This window comes from Aspergillus melleus (genome assembly GCF_016097325.1).
Source record: "Aspergillus melleus strain CBS 546.65 chromosome Unknown contig4, whole genome shotgun sequence".
In the NCBI taxonomy this organism is placed as follows: Eukaryota; Fungi; Ascomycota; class Eurotiomycetes; order Eurotiales; family Aspergillaceae; genus Aspergillus; species Aspergillus melleus.
The window spans coordinates 45,004-69,328 of NW_025763373.1; the positions used below are offsets into that span (position 1 = coordinate 45,004).

Genomic DNA, 24,325 nt, shown 5'->3' on the forward strand with positions numbered 1-24,325 from the left:
AGGGGTCTAAGCGCTTGTGCGTTTTATCTAGGCATAATAGGAACGAATTAAAATCACGAACCAGAATCTTAATGTTACACGTTGGGCATCTACTTTTTAACCGGGCTGAAGAGTCCTAATACGATGACCCTTGTCGAAGCAAAAGTGTTAAGGCGAATTTAGCTATTTAAAGTAATAGTTTACGGTGAAGGAATGTACATAGAGATTAGAGATAGTGATACCCTGTATATTATTTAAGGCGAGGGGTCAGCGTATGAATTACCATCATCATCACCGACTGTAGTATTTGGTATTCCATCTAAGAGTCGAACTATGAGAAGACAGTAGGCTCCAAGTTAATCCATTCTCTGCAACTAATGAGTATTCTCGTCTAGCACATTATATGAATGAGAGAGCACAAATGAGAGAACATTCTGGAATCTGAAGTACAATCCAGCCGTAAGCTTCTAGCCAGGAAGTAAGGTTCTTCTATTATCACGTTCAAAGAACCAGCTTCGTAAGTCAATCACAAGATTCTGCGCAGTAGTTCCTTGAGAAAGCCGTCTGCTTTGGCCGCTTGCTTTGGGAATATCTTTTCGGTGTCTTTGGTGTACTTCCTGAGCGCAGCTTGGTTAGGAAATCTTTGAACGGCCGCTCCTGTGCGACGAGAATCGATCAGGTCAAATATGTTGACATGCACTTTAGCAAGAGCCTTTATTATTCAGTTCCATACGTTTGGGTAGTTTATAATTTGAGATGAGGAGAAACATACCTTTCGACACTGTGTGACGCTAGTTAGAGGCCCCTCGACCCGCAATTCCTGACAAAGAGCTCGGTAGTTTTGAAGTTTATTGCCAATATGATAATAACGTTCAAACTCAGTGCTTGCGAATTTGACCTTTTCTTTTCTGTACTTTTTGGAACCAGTACTCCAATTCATATGATGTGCTAGACGAGAAAATTCCTCAGTTGCAGAGAGAGACGGGTTAGGCTGGAAGCCTGGAAAACGAGAGAAAGTATCCTCCATTTCTTCATAAGTAGGGGAAATCGGTTGTGGGGCTTAAAGCGAGTGTTTACTCAGTAGGAACATAGGACCCACTTAAATACAGCTTGAGATTATGATTCTGCCTCTCCATTGTGATAACGAGGTAAGCTGGAGGGTGGCTTTGGAATTCGTATGGCTGCTTTACTTGGTATCTTTGTATACTCTCCAAAGAGGAAAGGAGGAGACCAGTGATTGGTAACCCCGCACCTTGTTACGTGGCCATCTACCTTTGACCCATGCAAAGCTGACATTTCCTCTCGCGGCGCCTGTCAACCGTTGAATCCCATGGGAAATTATTACATCACTCTCTTTTGCACCAGTAGTTCGTGTTAAAGCTGTTGAGTTGCCAACAATAATTCTCCAGCCTAATTTTATGCAATGAGCCCAAGGCAGACAATAACATGACTGCATTATTGCAAATACACAAACAAATCAAATATTGCAATGAAATAATCACTGGTGACACATCTTCAAGGCTTGACGAAGCTAATAATTCTTGACATTTATATTCAATCTAGAGACTTTATAAATCTCTTTCATCAAAAAAAATGGACTATATTCAAGTTCCTTCAAAAGTCAAATTACTAGACTTCCGCACAACCCAACATAATCCGGATCCAACCCAGACCCAACCCGGGCTGGATTGGGTTTTGGATCGAAGATTCCAATCCAATGTTGGATCCAGATTAAAGTTGGATGATCCAGCCTGAATCCAAGGTCTCAATTTAAATTACAAACATAATATATATGTCAAAATCTATAACTACATAAATTATGCATTTTTTATCGATAATATTAAATATTTCCTAATACTAGAGTCTACCACACCTAGGCTGCGGCAGGTCGTACGACATCAACATTTTTTCATTATCATAGTCGGCAACCGATACAATATTGATTTTTTCCAATATCGTTATCGTATATACGATATCTAACAGACATCAGACAATATCGATGGATATTGTACAAATATCTGCATTAGCATCAAATTCATTAATTTATTCTATTCTAAACAATCAGATGATAGTTATAAAACTAATTAATTAATATCTTACAACTGAAAGTTTACATGTTTAATTATAACGATATTCATTTATTATTTTTTTCACTTGTCATTGAAAATAATAAAATATAATATTGTATTTATAAATTAATATTGTTAATGTAACAATATATATTTTATTTAAATAACAAGCGTATTATTATTGCTTGTAATTTTACAATTATTAATTGATAAATGATTGTTAGATAGAAATATATATTTAATACACAAATAATGTAATATGTTTTCTTACAAAGTTTTGATTTTATATCCGAATTTATAAATATTACAATTTTGATATTCAAAATAATATTTATAGATTTGCGAGGGCTTTATCTCATCATAAAATTATTTTATTTAATATATTTATATATAAAAATAAAGCGCAATTTATATTTGAAATTTCTAATTTGCGGATTTAAACATTTTTTTTAATTTAAATGATCGCGAAATAATCGTTTAATATTCAATATAAATCGCAAAGATTTTTCAATATTATCCGATATCGATTGGATATTAGATAGATTAATTAACAAATATTCACTTCTATTCATTTATATTCAATTAATATTGAATATTATTTTTAACACATTGAGATCACGCCAATATTTGTTTATAATCTCGTTTTTATTTTATAGTTGAATTCTCTGTAAGGTTTTTATTTATAAATCTAATTATTTTATTATTTTTATTTAATCTTATATTTATTATATCTCATTTTCAAACATTCTCGAATCAATATACAGTGTTTTAATATATTAATTCATTTATTAATTCAGATATTTTACAATCAGATGATTTTTTAAACGCAATAAGTAATTAAATTACAATATAATCAACCCTTTTTTTGAATTTCTTTTTCTGTTTCAATATTTTCATGCACTCGATTCACTTACACACATTGTTTGCAAATTCTGTCAACAGATTTATATATTTTATAACAACAATAAAAATGATTGAACAATGAACAAATCACAAAAACATTTTGTCAAATGATAATTAATAATTAAATTCAACATTAAAAAAAAACTTCAGAATTCTGTTTACTAAAATAATAATTTCAAAAAGTCTAATATTTGAATATCATTTAATCAAATTGCAAATATCAAGATTAATGAGTCTAAGATTATATGTAAACACTGTCAAAACATAATTATTTATTCAAAGATTAATTGTATTAATTTATCATCAATAAAGATCTATTTTATCAATGTAATCTATATTAAATAACAAAAGATTACAAAGCAAAACATCAATCATTTATTACAAAAAATGATAAGTTTATTTCTAGATCTAATCTATATTATATATTAATATTTTTTATTTTTATTCAATTACGTCAATCAACAAACACAGAATTCAGTCAAATCATTTTTTAAAAGAAAATCTTTAAATTTATTACAATTATCCGTCTTTCATTTCGCATTATTGAATATTTGAAGTTGAAAAAACTATTATAATATATTAAATTTGTTAATTCAAAGCTTAATATTCTATCCATCCGCAATATAAGACAGTTTTTAGATAATGAAGTCCAAAAACAACAGCAAAATATTTTTAATAAACTTTTGTTTAAAAATTATTTTTCTATTGCATTAGATTGTTGGATTTTTTTTTGATTAGACATTTATAACAATCACTGAATATTTTCTTGATCAAGACTGAAATTATTGTGAGATTTTTTTTAAATTTGAACATATATAGAGATTATATATTGAGATTCAATCAAATAAAATTGTTATTCGAATTTTTCAGAAACATAATATTATCAATTAAATATTATTAATCACAATTAATAATGCATCAAATAACAACACAATAATCAAAAACATTTAAAAAATAGTTCAATTTCAGGCTCTTTACAATATATCTATTTTCCAGATATCATGCATTGTACATATCATGCAACTTAGTTTAAAAATCCTTTTTGGAAAGATTAAAACAAATTCAAAGAATGCAGAGACCAAATCAGAATAATTAAATGAATGTATGAAATTGTTACAGATTGTTTCATATCATTTTTCAAGTAAAAACATTATTTGTGATTATTTGTAAAATATGCCGACATGGGATATAACCCAAAGAAATTTAACGTTATTTAAAAAATGGAGCCCATTTATCAATAATATATTAAAATATCGTTTAAATCAATAATGCAATTGTTTAATGACCTAATCTTATTTATGAGTTTATTGCAATCGATTGGCCGAAATAATTAAAATAATTTATTGTTAAATTATCAATCTATATTAATAAATTATTATGCCAACAAAATTTCCAATGGTAATATATAATCTGAAATATTAAAATCATACGCGAATAATGGTATAAAGTACATTAATGATTTTAATATTTCAAACATGGCCGGATTTCTCGAATTGAATAAAAACGGACTGATTTTTAATTCGTATAAATATATATTTTAATTTTTTATTAACACATATTTCTCACCCGGCACGATTTCCAAAACATTTTTATTATTTATGACAAAGATTTTTTTTTAACAATTTTGATGCGATTGAACAAACATTGTAAAAAATCGAGATCATGTAAATCGAGATTTAAATTGTCCGAAAAACGCAAAAAATTATTTAAACATGCGATATTATTAACGCGAATCTGTAATTCCGAATGATTGGATAAACCATATATTTGAAAAATATCGTTTTTTACGATTTAATACGCAATATCGTTATGTCTAAAATCAAAAAAAAAAACGTTACGGCGTTTAACGATCCAATTGAATGAAAAATGCATCAATTGTAAATAACGATAAAATAATTCGTGCGTAAATATTAGCAAACAGTCCAATATAATGATTTTTTAATTTGATTTGTCACGATCTAATCAAATGTCGAAATCGTGTTTTCATATTAATTATTATAAACATATATAAATGTCAATAACATTATAAATATATTTAATTATAATAACAGATTTTCGCGTTCATTGTTCACACGCAAGTTTTTTACAAATAAATTAATTTCTTATACGGGATAATTTTCGGATAATGTAAACAATAATAATAATTATAAACATTGATCACGCAATCTAAATTTAAATCCACATTTGAATGATAAAATAAAAACGTTGAAACCGATCCGATAATTAAATAAATAATGAATTTGTTAAAATAACGATATTTAAAATTTTGCATCAAATTATTGAATTAAAAATAATGAAAATATAAATATAAAAATGTGTTTATATGTATTATAACAATATAAAATTAAAATCACAATCGATAACAGAATACCGAAAATTATTTTTTGATTTTGTCGCGAATGATTAAAATAACACGATTTATGGTAATGCAAAAAATGTTATGGTTAAATTTAGATTTTGAAATAAATATTTAGATTTGATTATAACAAGCTGATTACATGCAATGAATATTAATCAATGCGAATAATATGTTTAAAAATTTGATATTAAACAAATAATACAATAATGTTAATGAAATAACCGTTTATAAATTAAATGTTAAGACATTGATATTTCTATTATTATTTTTTATATTGTTTATGCAAATTGATAATCAGGAATCTTAACCATTAATGGTTTCCCAAATCTATCACACGAACAAATCGTTTTAAAAATAGATTAAATAAATAATACAAACGTTTATAATGCATGATTGGGTCAATATAAATATTATTGGATTGACAAACATATAAATTAAAAATTTATTATGATATTATGATGATTAGGCATATCATTTAATATAAAATGAAAAAATCGAATATTGATATTTGCAATTTATTATTGGCGATTTTCGCGGATTCATATATAAATTAATCGAAATTATATAATAGATCTTATGCGATGTGTTGAAAATCCGATATATTTAAACGATTTCGATTATTTTATAATATATTATTTACGACGATCTCACGTAGCAAATGATAAAATGCAATTTTTTGAAAAATGAATATACCTGATGATCGATCGACAGATAATGATGGATTTGTAATTAAATATAAATCGAATTGATATTATAAACGCGTTTAATTATGTAATAATATTGATATTAATTATATTTTTTAATTATAATGCAATATTTCTAGCAGATGATCTGTTTCAAAGAAAAATTAACCGTATTGATATAAATAAATGGTAAATAACCCTATGCAAGGACTTGATGTTTTATGATAGCTAGATCAATTGGCGTAAACAAATAATAATAATTTTAATACAAAATGAAAATTGGAAATAAATCTGCTTTTATCTTGGAGTGTTTGAAAGGATAAACATATATATATCGATTTATAGATAAGTTGTTGTTCCGATCAACATCCCAACAAAATAATTTTTTATAGAAAACTGACTTTTACAAATACATTTCACGATGGATCGGTCTCAATTTTTAAATAATTATAAATAAATACCTAACCAATACCATATCTAATTTTGGATGAAATCTGAGCATAAAAACTAAATGAAAATCATATAACAAATTAAAAGAAAATCATATTGTGTTGTCAATTGAGCAACCAATCACAGGCCGTCTTGTTCGGCATTCTAAATGCAAATCACATATCTTTCCCCACGGCCTGTGAGATAGAATTAGTTGTCTTAATTCAAGCTTAAATATTTAGAATCAGTTGCCTCAACTAAAACCAATCAGCTTAACTAAAGCCAGTCAACTTAACTAAAGCCAGTTGATCTATTTCAAGCCAGTTGCCTTAACTAGAGCTTAAATATTTAGAAATCAGTTGATCCTTTTCAAACCAGTTGCCCTGATTAGAGCTTAAATAATTAAAAACCAGTTGCCTCTAGTAGAGCCAGGGCATTCACTAGAGCTAGTTGATCCTTTAAGCCAGTTGTCTCAACTAGCCAGTTGTCTCAATCAAAGCTTAAATAATTAGAAACCAGTTGCCTCAACTAGAGCCAGTTGTCTCAATTAAAGCTTAAATAATTAAGATCTAGTTGTTTTAACTAATTAGTTGCTTCAACTAGCCAATTGGCTTAATTAGCGCTTAAATAATTAAAAATCAGTTGATTTAACTATAGCTTAACTAATTAGAAACCAGTTGTCTCTACTAGAGTTCTAGTTATCTAAATTATATATATATATATACTACTACTAGCTCAATTTACTATATATAATTAGACATATTCACTATATATGTTTATCATTCTATATATTCACTACATATATTCACTATATATATTCACTATATATATTCACCATATATATTCACCATATATATAAATAGTTTTTTTTAAGTTCTGCCTTATAAACCAGGCATTCATCGCTGCCTCAGGCATCAATGTTGACACCCTAGGGTGGGTGGCGGTCAGGCTACCCGCCTTTCTGCCGGCTTGGCATACCCCAACAAAAAGTTCCCCTAGTAAAATTCACCTGCCTTTTTCGGCCTAGCCGGACTATAAAAGTGAAAAAAAAAAACTATACAGGCAGAAACTCTAAGAAAGTAGCATTCACTAGAACAATTTATATTCGAAAATATAAAGAATTGACTGAGTTTGGGGGGGGGGGGGGGGTATGGTAGAACCTAGTATTAGTATTAGGTCTGCCATACTCGGTGGACACCCACTAGAAACAGGCATACTAATGGTATTGTGCCCCGCGGTCTTGGTGTTGGTGGATGACGCCTGTTTACGGGGTCGTCCGATCTTGCTCCGGAGGGAAAAAAGACAGCGCCGCTGATTGGCCCGGCATGCTTCGCAACTGCTCCCAGATCCGGTGAATGACGGCTCACAGCGAACCTTGCGGACGTGGCATTCCTCACAGGCCAACCGAAACTGAGGTTCAATCAGACGGGACGAGCTGGACGAGATGAAGTTGGAGGATGATGACCCGGAAGCGGAGCTAAGATCTGTTATCCTTGTTATTCCAGCAACTTTGATTAAATCATGGAGTCCTTCACGGGAAGGAGTGATGGAACTGGATAAAGGTTTGCTTTGGGGGGGTTCCCGTAAGACAGACCTTCTCCGAGACGACAGTGCGCTCAACACCCTGTTCCCTTTACTTTTCCTCCGCGGGACCAGGGTCGCGTTCTTCGATTGTAAGCGCCGGGGACCTCTGGGTGTCCGGCAACATCTTTGCTGCTATTTGGGTTGGGAGTTTTGATTCTTGCATTTCTCTCCGCCAGAACCAGTCTGGCGGGAAGCAATCCAACTGTCCCTCTATCAATTCCTGGACGACACGGATCTTAGAGCCGAACACAAGGGACATCTGACTTCAGAGCGATAGCCACCGCTAGCAAAGGATGGGCACATTGTGGAGTGTTCGGATTCAATGCATGAACCGATTGGCTGGGTATTGCGTTCACTTGCGTGATTTATGTTTCGTTTTTGCATCCATGCCTTTGATTCGTGCCGCGTGGACAGGCCAATTCGTGAACTATACCGGGGAAGGGTCTGGGATTCGGAAGAGAGTCCTTGGTCGCTTGCATTAGGCAGTGTCTCCCCTCGCTGTTGTCCAAGCACCCCGCAACATCGAGCTGGCGCTTTCGCGAGGGTCCCTGCTGTATGCACCATGTACAGACTCGACAAGCCTCACTGGAGAATGGGCATGATGAGAGCCAAGGGCACGATGTAACAATCCCATGGCCTAGTGAGTCACAGCGTTACATCGGACACTAGAGCCTTGCTCGTCGCCCAATCACACTGCCATTTCAATCGGAGCGCAGTGCAGGGTCTGTACAGGTCAATGTGACGCCCAAGTACTCCGCATACGCACAGGGCGCTGTCATGGCGGAAATATCCGTACGGAGAGATCTCTCGTTGGATAGATAGATAGATAGATAGATATTTGCCATGCATCCATCTAGTCAAGCCTTTCCGCCCAGAGTCAACGACTAGGTAGAAGTTGCGCGGAATCTGCCTCGGAGCGGTCCTTCGTACTTAGACTTTGGCATTACCCAACCCATCGATAGGTTTTATATAGGGACCCCTAGGTACCTTTTTGACATGTGGTGGGTGGTTAACCGCTTTATGGATTTAGCGCTTACAGTGGATTGACCTAACGAAGCCACCTGGCACCTCCATAAGCGTCATGCCGCGAAAAGAATGCATAGCGACTTCACGTTCCCCTTTGTCATATGTTCCAACATTTTGAACTATCTCCCTCGAGAAAGAGCCAATCAAAGCTCTTTAGACTTCACCAACAGGACCGTAGAATCCCCCGCACCCCCAGAAATGAGGAACACGGTTCGCTTTGCTAAGCAATCACTGTGACCTGGGAGGTCGGGGCCTTTTTCACCACGAAGCATGTGAGCCCAGTAAGAACGGCCACCCATACCCATGGTACGCTCCAGCCTAGAACCTCTAGTTAGAGTCCTAGTCCCGACACCGCAGGCCTTTCTCAGGAAGGGGCGATTGGTGAAAAACACACCGAGGACGTATGATATTTCCTTGTCCGCCAGGCTTCCAATCAGGGCGAGGAGCAAGATGGACACTCCCAGCCCCGACAGGCCCCAGGCCCAGCCCATCCATTGTAGAAGGGCCTGAAGCGCTTTGTTGGAGATATAGCTAGCATTCATAAGCTGGCGGAAATGTACCCCGTGGCCTCCATCAACCGCGACCACGTCTTCAATAATTGTGTACACCCCGGGTCGAACCAAGGCGCCTTTTGCCATCGACGAAACACGAAACGGATATTTGGCGCGCAGACAGACCAGCATTGATCCAAACACCAATTGACTGCTAATCTGAAAAGCCAAGAGCGGTAGAGGAAGACTGACCAGGAGGACCGCAGTGTTCTCGCGGGGGTGGGCAATGGCCACGGCTACAGCCAACAGCGCGGCGATGTAGACGAATCCGAACAGAAAGTTCCATTGAAAGTAGTCGAGCTGCGGGAATTTTCGCCTGTCAGGAGCCATGCGTAGTACTCATGGAAAAGAAGGAGACCGGTACTCACTTGATATCGCGCTGTTTCGGATGGGCGACATGTCGAGTCGGGCCGAATAAGCCGCCGCGTCCGGCGCACCAACGCCAGGACACTCCCGACGCCTAGTATGGTAGCTATGATTGCAAGGACTATAGCGGATTTAGTTCGGTCAGCCACTACAGTGAACTGAAGCAATTCTTCCAGGATCTCATCAAACCATGACCCAGGCGGAAGGGCTTCATCTTACCTACCTATCCGTAGCTCCAGCCGAGCGACGTATCTGAGAAGGAAGTACAACAACACGGGAATCAGTCCACTGCCGATAAAAGGAATCGCGGCCGTGACTGCAATTGTGGCCCTCCATTGGCGACAGTTTCCTATGACTTCGCCGTGGGAGATCCGGTTTGTGAGATGAGAAGGAAATTTTGCTTCCTCTCCGTTCAACGACAATCTCATTGCAGGAACGGAACTCGACCGAGTTGAGTTCACTAATGAACAGGCCATCAGCTCTATCTATGCTTCTGAGCAATCTAACTAGAAGCTAACCTGTCTAGACTGAAGAATTCGGACCTCTCTAACCAGCAGCACAACGAATAGAACCGCATAAAAGTCGCCGGCGGAAGAAGGTAAGGCAGAACTAATTTCAGAAATTGGCCGATGCGTAAGGCTAATGGGGGCACCTCCGGAGCCCTCTTGCAGGGTTGGGTTTCCGGCCATTTTCTGTCCCATCACTGTCAGCTCGACTTGCCTGTCACATGGTCTTTGGGCAAACCATCGTTCTGGAAATGTGGCAAGATCAGATAAGACGGTCCTTGACTGTCGCTTGCAGGCCGTTCCTACTCTCGCGGTAACAGACCCGAAGATCGCCTTGTCTCCGCCAATAATCCTTGTTGCATACGTTATCCCAGCGTTCACTATGGCCTCCGCCCGTGAACACCAGTCTCCTTGCATGGACTGGCCTAATGATGCAGGCGTATGTTCGACCCGTGATGCTATTCGGTCCGAAAGCTGAACCTCCTTCGTTTTGTACAGTTCGAGGCCACGGCCGAGTGTCGCGAGCCCGTTGAATTACCAGTCACCGGCTTGATCCCTTGGCAGGTCGCGGGAACACTATACCGAGTAGGGCCCGGAACATATAAAGTGGCAGGGAGCAAGTACCAGCTCAGTCATTGGTTTGATGGGTTCACTCATCTGCATCGCTTTCAGATGGTGACGCAGCCTACTGGTACCTGCAGGGTGTTGTATAGCTCGCGACGGCAAGTGGATAGACTGGTCGAAGAAGCACGGAACTCGGGGACTCTTGAGGGCATCACCTTTGGCCAGAACCGAGATCCATGTGCGAGCATTTTCCAGAAGGTCAAAGGTTTCTTTCGTCCTCGTTCAATACCAAAGACCCGGGGCTCGTCAATGCCGGGGTCACCGTCCATGCAAATGTACGTTTGGGAACTTCAATACCTACCTCGTCTTCTGTCCACACAGAACTCTCTTACAGCCACCTTGCCGGTTCTAACAAGCTAGATCCCGGGCGTAACACCTCATCCTACGAGCTCCGATGCATTGGCAGGAGTGCGGCAATTCCGCAGTCTGACCACTATGACAGATGCCAACATACTCAAACATGTAAAACCACCATATTCGCGAAAATCGGATCCTTCAACTTATGGAACAGGCGTTCTAAGTTAAACAGGTCGACCCGGATACCCTGGAGCCCATGGGGGTCACTCGCCAGGACACTCTGCACCCCGAGTTGCGAGGACCCCTTTCATGTGCTCATGCCGCCCTCGACCCTACAACTGGGGATTTGTTCAACTACAATCTCGACCTGGGTAGATACGCAACCTACAGAGTTTTCCGAACCGCGGCTGCTACCGGTCAGACGGATATCCTTGCCACTATCTCGGGGCCAACCGTCAAACCGGCTTACCTCCACTCCTTCTTTCTGAGCGCCGACTATGTGATTCTGTGCATCTGGCCCTGTACCTTTGCGGCAGCTGGCGTCAGAATCCTGTGGGAGAGAAACATGGTGGATGCTATGCGATTCGACTCCAACATTCAGACGCGCTGGTATGTCGTGGACCGAAAACAAAACAAAGGGGTCGTGGCCGCCTTTTTGAGTCCAGCCTTTTTCAGCTTCCATACCATCAATGCATGGCAGACCGACAACGGCGATGGAACAGTCGATGTCATTTGTGACATCATTCAATATCCGACCGACGAAATGATCCGGCGAGGGTACTATGAATCGATGGTTTCCGCCGGTAGTGACGTGGGGAAATACTTCGGCAGTGAAGCATCGCGTCCCAGTTTGGTCCGCTATCGCCTGCCCAGCGTGCCCAAGGACTCCCGGGCCGAGTTACCTACCAACGATACAAATATACCCCCAGCAGACATACTGCTGAAAATTGAAGGCGAAGGGGTTGGAGACCTGCCCACCATCAACCACTGTGTTGCCACCAAGCCGGCGCGATATGTGTACAACGTCGTCAACCGGGGAAAGGTAAGCCACTCGATTCCGTGATGGGCTATGGGATATCATTCAGAGCTGAGCGTCCCATCTTTCCAGTCATCCTTTTTTGATGGCATTGCCAAGGTTGATCTGGAAACGCAAAGGGTCCTAATCTGGAGCCAGAACCACCATACTCCGGGCGAAGCTATCTTTGTGCCGGACGGTACGAATGCCGCCGAGGATGCCGGGTACCTGCTCAGCATTGTTCTGAATGGCGACACAGGAACAAGCTACATTTTGTGCCTCAATGCGTGTGACATGACGGAAGTAGGACGCGCTGATTGTGCTGCAGCAGTGGGCTTTGGTTTTCATGGTACACATTATCCTTTTTGCGAATAGGAGAGGAGTCTTTGAGCGCTTCAAAGGGTACGTTGTTCTAGGAATCATATCCCCTACTGGTAGCCTTTAGCGCATTGGGAATCCCAAATCTAAATAATGGAATCAAGAGGCAGTGCAGTGCTAGACGATAACCCCCTACGGATGAACCGACAGGTCCAGAAGATGGTGTAACCCGAACTGGCTTCGTATAACCGTCGACCATGCCGTTAACACTTTGAAGGAGACTGCGGGGTTATGTCTGTGGCCGAAGACTTTTCGGCCTATCGTTGCCCGGTTTCTCCCATCGTGCCAGAAGCTACGGGCTGAACTACAGCAAGCACAAGACGTTATCCTGCCAGTACTAGAGGTCAGACGGCAGGCTGCAAGAAGAGGGCTGGAGGAAGCCAACTTTGTACAGGTTGAAGCTCATGGATAACGTGTTGAAAGTCAGCAGCTTAAACCAAATTGCCATCAGTAAGTAGTAACCAAGACCTCTAAATCAGATTGACAGAACTAACAGGGATCCTTAGTCTCCATGCGGCGGTTTGCCTCGGCCGACATCAACAAGGCGCCGGGGGAAAGCTTGTCCCTCTCTCGGAAGGGACGGTGCCCGCAGTGCCCTAACCTGCCCGGCTTCTTGGCATTCGGCGCGCCTTGCAAGATCTGGTTAGTCTTGTGCCTCGTCTACGTGCCTCGCTTGGGGCAACGACGTCATGTGTCCCACGTGACGGGTGGGGGTCTGGAAGATAAAAGCCGTGGATAATCTCATTAATTAGGGTGAGGACTACTTCGTAACCATGACTATGCTGGGCCACCTTGCACTGGCAGTCATCGCCGTGTGGGCCGCTAACCCGGCCGCCGCCAGCTACGCTTTCTACGTTGGTAAGAACCTCACGGCCGACGGAAGTACGATGATCGGTGGCACGGGTGAAGAAGTTTCGAGTCACTGGCTCCAGCTGTTTCCGGCGCGCAACCATCCCCCAAACGCGACAATCACCGTAGGCGTCACCAAGGACGCCAGTTTCCCCGGCGAGCTGATCCAGATCCCCCAGACCAACCATACCTTCCGGTACCTGAGCATGGAGTACTCGGACTACGAGGGATTCCCCGCGCCCCTGACCAACGGCGGCCTCAATGAGAAGGGCGTTGGTGTGCGGGACGTCTGGGCCGACAACCGAGACGAGCTGCTGGCGATGACCCCCAATCCCCAGCACGGGTTGCAGTACAGTGACCTGGCTCGCATCGTCTTGGAGCGAGCGAGCACGGCCCGCCATGGCGTCGAGCTCATCGGCCAACTCATTGCGAAGCACGGGGAATCGACGTATGGCGGCAACTCCCACCTCATCGCCGATCACGACGAGGGCTGGATCGTCTGGGAGATGGCCGGCGGCGCGGGACTCTGGGCGGCGCAGCGCCTGGGACCCAACGAAGTCAAGGTCCTGTATCCCGGGTACATCGAGGACTTCCCGGTCCACTTCGGCGACAGCGCCGATTACATGGGTTCCGAGAACATCGTGTCGTTCGCAGTCGAACGGGGTTGGTGGAACGCCTCGTCCGGCAAGCCGTTCAATATCTTCGAGGTCTACGGCCCTCAGGATCCCCGGTACCGGGCCCGTGACGGAGGGTACAAGTTCATGTCCCAGGCCGCCCTCGAGAATGCCACGCTGCGCATGGCCCCCGTGACGGAGGAGGATCTCATGGCGCGTGTCAGAGATCACCGTATTGCGGATGACGAGGCTGGGTACGGACAAGTTGTCAGTCTGCGTGCTGGCGTCGACCGAGACATGCTCCGGATCTGGATCGCACCCACCGGGTCCGTTTCGGCGCCTTTCCTTCCGTACTGGCTGGGGGTTGAGTCCATCCCTGCGGAATACGGAGAACACCGATACCTGACGACGGGGGCCTCCAGCAGCTTTCTCAACCCGGACTATCAGCTCCAGGAGGCCTCGGTCTTCGCTGGCCGGGTGTTCAAACGGGTTCTGTACTATATGTGCTCCTCGCCCCGCCAGTATCTTTCCCTGGTGACGGAGATGCTGACCCGATTCGAATCTGAATCACGCGCCCAGATTCAGGGCTGGGTAGAGCATTCCGCCCAGCTCTTAATCAATGCCGGTCGACGGCAAGAGGCGCAGTCATTGTTGACCTATTATTCCCATTCTCGGGCAACGGCGGCTCTTGAGATCGGCCACCGGCTGAATAATGCGCTGGATGGTTATATCAAGCTCACCAATCAGTGGCGTACCCCGGTGGGCGATGAAATCAACGATAGCGGCGAGGGCAAGGAAACGGTCAATTGCTTGGTTGGATACGATCCTGACCAACCGAAGAACCTGCAGTCATAAAGCTACTCGTTGCCGGGACAGTCATGATGGGATTATATAGCTAGTCACCGTAGGGCGCGTTATCTATTTTAATGCTAGAACAATGGCTGCACAAAGTCTCTCGAACCCAAATCATTCTATCGTCACCTGTCTCCGCACTCTGTCGGTCTGTAGCCACGGGAGCGTATCCGCCACCATTCACAGGTCGGCCCTTTAGCCGTTCACATCAATGTGCTTTCCCATTTTATATCCTTCATTCTTGAATACCATTAAAGTACTTGACCAGAGGTTGTCTAAACCTACTTTCCTGTAGCGGTCCTCCCCAGTCCTGGGTGACCGGCTGATGAAGGCACCGATGAACGCCGTTCATATTCGGTAACGTAGTGTCATAGATGTTGCCTTGACTGCTACCTGGACCAATCATGATAAGGGCCACTTTCTGAATGCAGTTGACAACTTCACCCTCAGCACCCTTCCTGTCTGCTCTTCTTTCCATAACAGATTATCTATGTTAGAGCCACATCATTGTCTCGAGTTCTCTTTGGTGGAACAGACCAGAGGCGCTATATTGAACACCTTGATGTCGCGAGATCACCAATTTCCCAGAATGACAGAGCCGACAATTATTATTGACGTTCCTATCATGTTCGAAATGCCCCTGGGAGATTACCTCTCGTTCGAATGTCTGCCATTATGTTCGGGAGCTAGATATGGGTGGCTCATGGCTGTCGCCCAAGGTTGGCGGAGTCGCGGGCCGGATATTCGTAGGTTGCAGGGATGGCCGCTGTAGATGGTGGGTTCTCGAAGGATCTAAAATTTCTATTTTTCGGCCGGTAACTCATGGATGTGCGTGTTTTTCATGGTGTCCAGCTCCGCTGGCACACTGTGTCCGTGAAGCTCCCTGGGATTCAAGTTCTGATACTGGTGCAGCGCCCCAGGTTCGCCAGCCGGTGGTGGCATGGGCTGGTTCTCTTGTCGCCGACGCAGCAAATACCAGATGAAGGCGCCAACCACGGCGAGACCGCCGACGCCGCCGACGACACCGCCGGCGATCGCCCCGCCATGATTACTGGACGAGCCGGTGGACGAGTTGGATGCGGACGTGGTGGTGGCGGAGGCAGCGGCGTATGTGGACAATGTGGTAGAAGTAGGAGTAGTGGACGTCGATGATGTTAAGGTTGCAGCCCCGGAGATATCTGGTTCATAACGTCAGATTAAACACTAATGAAAACCGACGATTGCTCACTGTAAGGAATCGGATTCAAAATGGAATACGATCGGTTGTTAGGGACACCGTCGGAGCAGCCGACGGCATCTTTTGGGCTGTGCGTCCAGAAACCCGTCTGCTCGTCAAGGCAGCAGAAGTATCCGGTGTGATCGTACATGGTTGCGTTTGCGATGGCACAGTGGGGCGACTCCTCCAGGGGAGCGGTGCAGTCTGCCTCTGATGGACAGCAGACATTGTTGGGGATGGCTTGCGTGGCTCCCGGGCAGACCGAGTTGCCAGGACAGCAGGCGTGGAAATTGTCCCAGGTGCGGCCGCAGCTGGTCTCACTGCTGAGACAGGTCCCATTTCGGCGCAGAGGGAAGCCGTAGGGAGGGTCGTAGGACACCATCGCGAGTGTAGCAACGGTCAGGGGGGCGCGGAGGGAGCGAACGAAGGTGTTCGGTGAGTCTGACAGCGAGAGGCACGCGGAGAAGAAATCGCACTGAAGTTTGGGGGCCTGAGTGGACCCCGGGAATTCGACTTTTGGCCCCCATTCTCTCATGCTCAGTTACTCACGGACACTCGTGGACCTTTCCGTCTTTCGTTCCTTCGAACGGGATAGCTTCGAGCCGTTGCGATTAGTTTGAGATCGGTTCAGGTAGTGGCCCCACTGTCGCGTTGCTTAGCTCGTGTTATGATTTCTCACTTCGAGAGCAAACTGCACAAATGCAGAATATTGAGTAGACCTATAACACTGCATTTATGGTCGGGTAGTGGATGTTGGTATTTACCAGGACGTCATGGTTGGGTAGTTATAGGCACCCAAAGTCCCAAACATTAAGCGAATGAAGCCGCAACACACCTGAAGTTTATGTTAAATAGGAAAGTAGCGTATTGATTCTTAGTATTCTCTAATTGCAAGTGAGAAAACATCTATCAGACTCTATAATCCTATGGGTCATACAATGTCTCGGTGATCTATGTACGGAGTATGCTTGTTCTAGGTGTGGACAGTCGGAGTAAGTTACACCGTGGAACATCACTTGACATCATCAACTTATTGTTTTCTCTTTCCCAAACATCGTGTACACAGCTCATGCGAGTTCATTTTTGAACATGTGTGAGTTGATCTTATTTTTTTCTGCTTTGACTCGCGCGAGTTTTGATTTATTAAATAAAATGATTTGTGCGAGATTATAAAATTACATTATATCTTGTTTTTATTTTATTTTTTTAATTATTTTAATTATTTTTTGTTTAATCGCTTTTCAAGTGCTTGTTAAATGATTGAAAAGATAAAATGAACGAGAATCTAGAAATTTTAATTTTTTTAATCTAAGTTAAAAGTTGATCGATTATAATTCTCAAAATTGAATATATTGATGATTTATCAAAATATTTTATTATTCATTTTTACAGATATTCATATATGATAGTCACAAAGGATTGATTACAAAAAAAAGTGGAATAATTTGTACAAAAAATATTTTAAGTATTTTTTAAACACTTTTAAAATATTTAAATTAATATTATTAAATTCAATATGGCAAACGATTGCAAATTATAAAATAATTTCTAATTTTTTAGGAATTTTTTCAAATTTATATGAAAAAATAAATTTAAAAATGCAATGAGGTTTATTATTATAAAATTTTGAATTTATTTTTTCGATTTTATTATCATATTTTTGTAGATGCAAAGATATGAAAAAAATTTCAAAATTTTGTTAAAATGTTAAATTTCTAGAAACAAATAAGTCAAAACGCAATGTTTATAAATAAAATGTTTTTTAATATTTGAAAAGTGCTTGTTAATCATTTTATAGTTCTTTTTGTTTGAAAATGATTTTTTTTAAAAGAGAATTGTTTGTAAAGATTAAATTAATTTTTGTAAATTTTTTTAAACGATATACACAAAAGGTTTGTATAAAATAAGTTAAAGTGTTTGAGAAACATTTGGTAAATATTTGACAAAATGTTTTTAAAAAAAATGATTGCATATTGTTTGTATTAAGAATAACAATGAATTTATGAATTATTATTTTTAATTAAGAATTTTTAATTATATGATTTTTGATTTAAGATTTTTAAAATGTTTTTTCAATGAACATATCATATTATCAAAAAAAATGTGAAATGATTGAATCAATAACACAAAAAAAAAGATTTTGTAATATGTTAATGCAAATATTTGACAATTACTTGTTAATTGATTAAAAGATTGTAATTATTTGGAAAAATAAAATTAATTAATTCATTTATTTTATAATGTTAAATTTTATGCAATGATTTTTATTGATATTTGTTTATATTTTTTATTTTTTTTATATTAATTGAAATTTATAAATATTTTTTATTATCATCAAACAAATTTTCGAAATGAATTTTGAATAATATCAAACGAATTATTTAAAAATTATAATAATTTAGCTTTATTACAAATAAATACGTATCAATCATTTGATAAACATTTATTAAATATTTATATAATGCAATTTTTTTCAATTTTTTTATTTGAAAAAATTGTAAACAATTTAATTCTTTCACATTAACAAAAATTTATTTTATATTTATAAATACTGATCGAATCTCTGCAATCATTTAAAAAGAATATTTATTGTCAAATTTTTAAGATTAGAGATTAAATGAATTGTTGTTTTAATAAAAAATAGATTTTTTCTTAAATAAATGTTTGTCAATTATTTATGAAATATTTATTAAAAAGAATAAGATTATATTCAAGTTTATTATTAAAATACATCTGGATTAATAATATTTTGCATTTTCAAAAAATAAATTCATTTTTTATTCAAATTAGATTCATTTAAAGTTGATATATCGTACAAGTGAATTCGTACAAAAGGATTTAATAAAAGTTTTTTTTTCAATTCTTTTGATCGATTAATGCAAAAATAAATATTTTTTCAAATGTTTGTTTATTAATTGTTAATCATTTGACAATTAGTTATTATTTTTTTTGTGTGTTTATAGATTAGAAAATAATAAAAAATCATTATTTATTATTTTCATATGTTTTTGTTTTGATTTATCAAATCACACAAAAAAAATTTAATTTTAATCAATTTACAGCATTGGAATTTTCGGAATAATTATTGATATAAATATCAAACAATATACAAATAAATATTTTATAAACATTTTTCAAACATTTATTAATTGTTTAAATCTGGAAAAATATCTCGTTGAAATTGATTTTTTATAATGTAATAATCAATAATATTTACAAAATATTATTATATTTTGTAAAATATATTTTTAATGATTTATTTTGAAAACAATTGAAATTCATAATTATGACAATGATATATAAAATCAAATGATTAATTTTTTTGATATAAAATCCAAAAAAGATTATAATAAATTGATAGATTTATTTATAAATTAATTTTTATAAATATTTGACAAACGTTTGTTAATCATTTTATAAAATACAAATTTAATGAAATCAAGAATTGAATTATTTATAGAAAAAGTTTAATTATAAAGATAAGATTGAATCAAATTTGTTCAAAAATTTTATTTCATTTTTTTGAATTTTTTCGAAATCATATAAATGCAATCAAATAATTATATCAAAAATCATATATCATCGAAAAAAATGTGATTTTAATTAAAATAACACAAAAATATTTATCAATTATTTTGTAAACAATTTATTTTAAATTAATAATATTTTAGTTCTGCAAAACTTGATAAACATAATATTTTATAATATGTAAATTTTCAACAATTCAAGATTTATTATTTTTTTCGAACATTCAATATAAAAACGAATTATTGCAAACATATAAATTGTAACAATAAATATTGATTGAAGCATTTGATAAATAAATATAGAATATTTATTTATATACAAATCATAAATGTTAATGAATTATTTTTTGAAAATCTGTGAATATAAATTTAAAAATCAAAATATAATATCAAATAAACAATTAATCGAAATCACAATCTTTGAAATTTAATATATGTGAAAAATATAACATTCAATTAATGTTTTTTAATCATTTATTAATTATTTTATAATTTTTAATCCAATTTTCGCCGAATTGTTTCAAAAAATGTATTAAATTTTAGATAATATTGTTAAGAATTTGAATTTCGAAAGTTTAAAACAAAGATTAAAAAACAAAAAAAGATTAAATTGTAGTAATTTCAAAATGAAATTTTAAAATTAAATCTTTTAAAAAAATAATGTCGTCTACAGAAATTAACTGATTAGAAAGTATTTCTTAAGTGTTTTTGTAAAATTAATATATATTGTATAGACGCTCGTTCATTTTTTATATAAATATAATTGTTTAATTTTTGATATATACAAAATCATTTATCAATCATTTAAAAAAGTGATATATATAAATGAACAAATTTAAAAGAATTTTGTAATCTTATTTAAGTTTCACACATTTTCAAGGAATCGCATAAATTTTTGTGTTAAATATTTAATAAGTACTTGATAACGTTAAAATATAAATATATAAATATAATATTAATTATTTCAATTTATATTGTTGATTATGCAGAGATCTTTATATTTTTATATTTTTTTAGATTTTATTTTTATAAATGCTTGATAAATAGTTTTGTAAAATCTTTAATTAATTATATATATATTTTTTATTGATCGTTTATAATATATATATTTTTGTCAGAATTCGCAATTTGTTTTATTTAAGTATTTATAAATCAATTATATTAGAAATGTTAAATAAAACAAGCAATATATATATATATTATTTTATAAATTAATATTTGATTGTTTTTTGAATAATTTTTACGATTACAAAATCTTTTTTTTGAATATTTATGAAAAATTTCATTTTTTTTATTTCATTATTTTAAAAACGATCATTGTAATATCAAATATTTGAAAATCATTTTTAAATCATTTTTTATAAATCATTTTTATATTTTTATATATCAATTCAATCGTTTCACAAACATTTTTTAAACAATTTTATTTATATTCTCATTTTGTTGGTCCATGGCAAAATCTGGAATCAAATTTTTATGATTAAAAAAAATAAAATGTTCGCATATATTAATATTTTTATAATAGACATTGTAATTTTTACAAAAATTATAAAAAACAATATAATTTTTGTTTTCGATTGTTTTGTGCATATTGATCACATAAATCTAAACGATTATTAATTATTTGTCAAGCATTTAAACGAAAAAAATTTATATTATTGTCTTTTTTGATAAAAAAAATATTGTTGATATTTAAATCCGCAATATCAATTTTTTTAACATTTTTGATATTTGTTTATAAATTGTGATATTATGTTAAACAATTATAAATTAATTATCAAACATTTTATTCAAATTTTAACATTATATTAACAATTTTATCAATATTCTTTTGTTTTATGCGATTTTTAACATTACGATTATTAAATTTGTATTTGTTGTAAATGATGATATGCGATCGAAGATTATTGATAATAATATATTTTTTTTAAATAATTAAAAATTAATTAATTAATAATAAACAAAAATTTTAATAAATTTTTTTTACATTAATTTTAAAGCAATTTAACACACAACAAAAGATTTTTTTATAATAGAAAATCGATTTGTCGTTATTTTAAACAATTACCAAGCAATTAGTATAAAACAAAAAAAAATAAAAAATTTGAAAAATAACAATTCAATTGTTTATTAAATAATTGTAAAATTGTTTTTTAAAATTTTTCATTAAAAATTATAATTTTGTTTTCTAATTATCATTTGAAACAAAAATTATACAAATTCATATTTAAAAAACTAAATTTGATCGATTTACGCGCAGTGAAGATATTATTGATATATATATTGTAAAAAAATGTTAATATAATCAATTAAAAAATGATTATTAAATAATTATTTATATTTACAATCAGTTGTGTTATCTTGTTAATTAAAACACAATTAATTGACAATTGACTGTTTATTATTTGATTTTTTTGAAAAAAAATGAAAAAAGTGATGTGGGAGAGAGAAGAAAAGATGCGAGTGAATCGCGTGAAGGAGATGGGAAATAAGATTTTGAAAGAGGTGTCGCGAATTAAAATTTTGAAATTCTCGTGTGTGGATTATGTGACCCATTAGCGCCATTTTCGACTCGCGACACCAAAAACCGGGCCTGTCCGAGCTGCAACCTGCCAAACATCCGAGCTCATCAATTTCCCAGACGTCAACGAACAAGCTACTTGGTGTATATGCTCGGCCTGATGGCTGAGCTATATAAAGAAAAACACATATTTCAAGTCCACCTTGAGTCCGATATATTGTTAGGATTTACGCAATATATAAACGAACAAAGCTAGCCGTATACCAGAGGAAAGCGCCAAAGACATGCATTATATCTACCCGCAGGAGCATACATGACCAATACTTCAGTCTACGCTTGCCTCGCGGAATCTAATATATGTATTCTAAAGCTCTTGCAAATAATGGAGACGAGGGAGGACGAGAAGAGGGCGCGAGCGAAGGAAAGAAGTTCTCAAGTCTTGTTATGATACTTTGCATCTAGCATGTATCTGCAGTGGGGTCTCAGGATAGAAATGTACGCATAGTAGCATTTGCAAATCGGATTCAACCTGCAGATTATCATAAATCTAGCTGGTCAGAGTTTCGCTAATCGAGGTACGACTCTTTTTTTAATTCCTCCGACTATGCCGGGTCGCTGCTTTATTTCTTTTATCTTCACCTATCCCGGAATTGCCATTGGCATCACGACTATTAGGTATATACCGTCTTTTATATCAACGTGGAACAACTCTCCTCTGGAATCGAGTGACACAATTCACATATCCTTTGATAATTGAAGATTCACAGCGCGTTCGACATAGTCATAAAGGCCGTAGGTGACCTCGGTCGTTATGAGCAATATGGTTATAAGGCATGTATATCACGACTTCCATGAAGAGGATTTCGTATGCGAGGGGTAATATCCTCAGCTCATTCGGCACACTGCTGTCTTTAGTCCCTGCATGTAACGTCAGATGAAAGTGGTGTATACTACCTAGTACCCGAAACCCAATTAAGGTGAGGAATAAGGACTGGAGGGTCGGAACCCAGCAGGATAATTGATAACAATGTATCACATCAGCCGCAAGAGGTTCAGAAAATACAGCACCTCGGATCCGTTATATAACAGGTAAACATATCGCCATCATCTCGGTGATTCAGATTATTTATTTGGTCTGACATTGGCTAGTCGATTTGGCGTCATCTCTCTCGACAAGTTTGACGTAACTATGTAGGGCTCAACCTCACTAACTACTTAGCTAAAATTGTTGGTACAGCACTTCTTTGGTATAACCAAAAGTAGAATAGAGAAGCATTCGGTAACTCTAACAGTATTACTATCCTAAAGCCGAAAGGTGGAGCGATCAGTAAATAAACTTCTTGCTTAGGACTTGTCTACGAAACTGGATTATTGTGTCGCGTATGAAAAGGCAGTAATTAGAGTCACGTTTCTAGACTGATATTAGGTCAAGAGGGATATAGCATTACATTTACACATCCTTCGGCATCTAAGATAATAGGGTCTCGATTTGATAGATAAAGTATATCATGCATAGCCTCAAGAACGTATAATAAGAGGGGATGTACTATGTACTTGAGCCGATTAGTAGATATAGTACTTGTTTACTCGCCATAAAGTCCAGAGTAATATCACTAAAGAGGTATACGCCGGAAGAATAGGTATAATATAAATAAGATATAGATCTAAGGCCTAGCCTATGTACTGCAGACATGTTAACCACAACCACTTCGTCTCTTTGTACGTTAAGCCCATTTTAAGTCAAATATCCTCGCTCAACCTCCCTGAACCAGTACTAACGATGACGCACGTGCACGACCGCACCTTCATGCCCGACGTTATCATTATCGGTGCCGGGTTCGCTGGAGTCAGCACGTTTTACCATCTGCGGAAATTAGGACTTGTCTGCCAGATTGTGGAGAAGGAGGATGGTATTGGTAATGTTGGCACGTGAACCGATACCCGGGTGCTCGAACAGACTCCGGCGTGCCGTCCTAT

At 37.1% G+C, this 24,325-nt stretch overlaps 6 protein-coding genes across 6 annotated transcripts; 3 read left to right on the top strand and 3 right to left on the bottom strand.

Moving 5' to 3' along the window:
* Nucleotides 1-505: 505 nt before the first annotated feature.
* LDX57_006940 (uncharacterized protein) lies at nucleotides 506-919 on the bottom strand (the record flags this gene model as incomplete). The annotated part of the gene is made up of 2 exons (XM_046088661.1): nucleotides 506-691; nucleotides 752-919. 2 exons carry the CDS (start codon nucleotides 917-919, stop codon nucleotides 506-508), a joined length of 354 nt encoding a protein of 117 aa, XP_045944631.1.
* Nucleotides 920-9,175: 8,256 nt separating this feature from the next.
* Nucleotides 9,176-9,913, bottom strand: LDX57_006941 (uncharacterized protein; the record flags this gene model as incomplete). The annotated part of the gene is made up of 1 exon (XM_046088662.1): nucleotides 9,176-9,913. The coding sequence occupies one exon, from the start codon at nucleotides 9,911-9,913 to the stop codon at nucleotides 9,176-9,178; it is 738 nt and encodes a 245-aa protein (XP_045944632.1).
* A 924-nt stretch (nucleotides 9,914-10,837) lies between these two features.
* LDX57_006942 (carotenoid oxygenase family protein) lies at nucleotides 10,838-12,766 on the top strand (the record flags this gene model as incomplete). The annotated part of the gene is made up of 6 exons (XM_046088663.1): nucleotides 10,838-10,894; nucleotides 10,954-11,257; nucleotides 11,314-11,354; nucleotides 11,440-11,541; nucleotides 11,609-12,418; nucleotides 12,485-12,766. 6 exons carry the CDS (start codon nucleotides 10,838-10,840, stop codon nucleotides 12,764-12,766), a joined length of 1,596 nt encoding a protein of 531 aa, XP_045944633.1.
* Nucleotides 12,767-13,542: 776 nt separating this feature from the next.
* On the top strand, nucleotides 13,543-15,087 carry LDX57_006943 (uncharacterized protein; the record flags this gene model as incomplete). Its single annotated transcript, XM_046088664.1, has 1 exon — nucleotides 13,543-15,087. The coding sequence occupies one exon, from the start codon at nucleotides 13,543-13,545 to the stop codon at nucleotides 15,085-15,087; it is 1,545 nt and encodes a 514-aa protein (XP_045944634.1).
* Nucleotides 15,088-15,885: 798 nt separating this feature from the next.
* Nucleotides 15,886-16,682, bottom strand: LDX57_006944 (uncharacterized protein; the record flags this gene model as incomplete). Its single annotated transcript, XM_046088665.1, has 2 exons — nucleotides 15,886-16,262; nucleotides 16,313-16,682. The coding sequence occupies 2 exons, from the start codon at nucleotides 16,680-16,682 to the stop codon at nucleotides 15,886-15,888; spliced, it is 747 nt and encodes a 248-aa protein (XP_045944635.1).
* A 7,446-nt stretch (nucleotides 16,683-24,128) lies between these two features.
* On the top strand, nucleotides 24,129-24,281 carry LDX57_006945 (uncharacterized protein; the record flags this gene model as incomplete). The annotated part of the gene is made up of 1 exon (XM_046088666.1): nucleotides 24,129-24,281. One exon carries the CDS (start codon nucleotides 24,129-24,131, stop codon nucleotides 24,279-24,281), a length of 153 nt encoding a protein of 50 aa, XP_045944636.1.
* Between the last annotated feature and the right edge of the window lie 44 nt (nucleotides 24,282-24,325).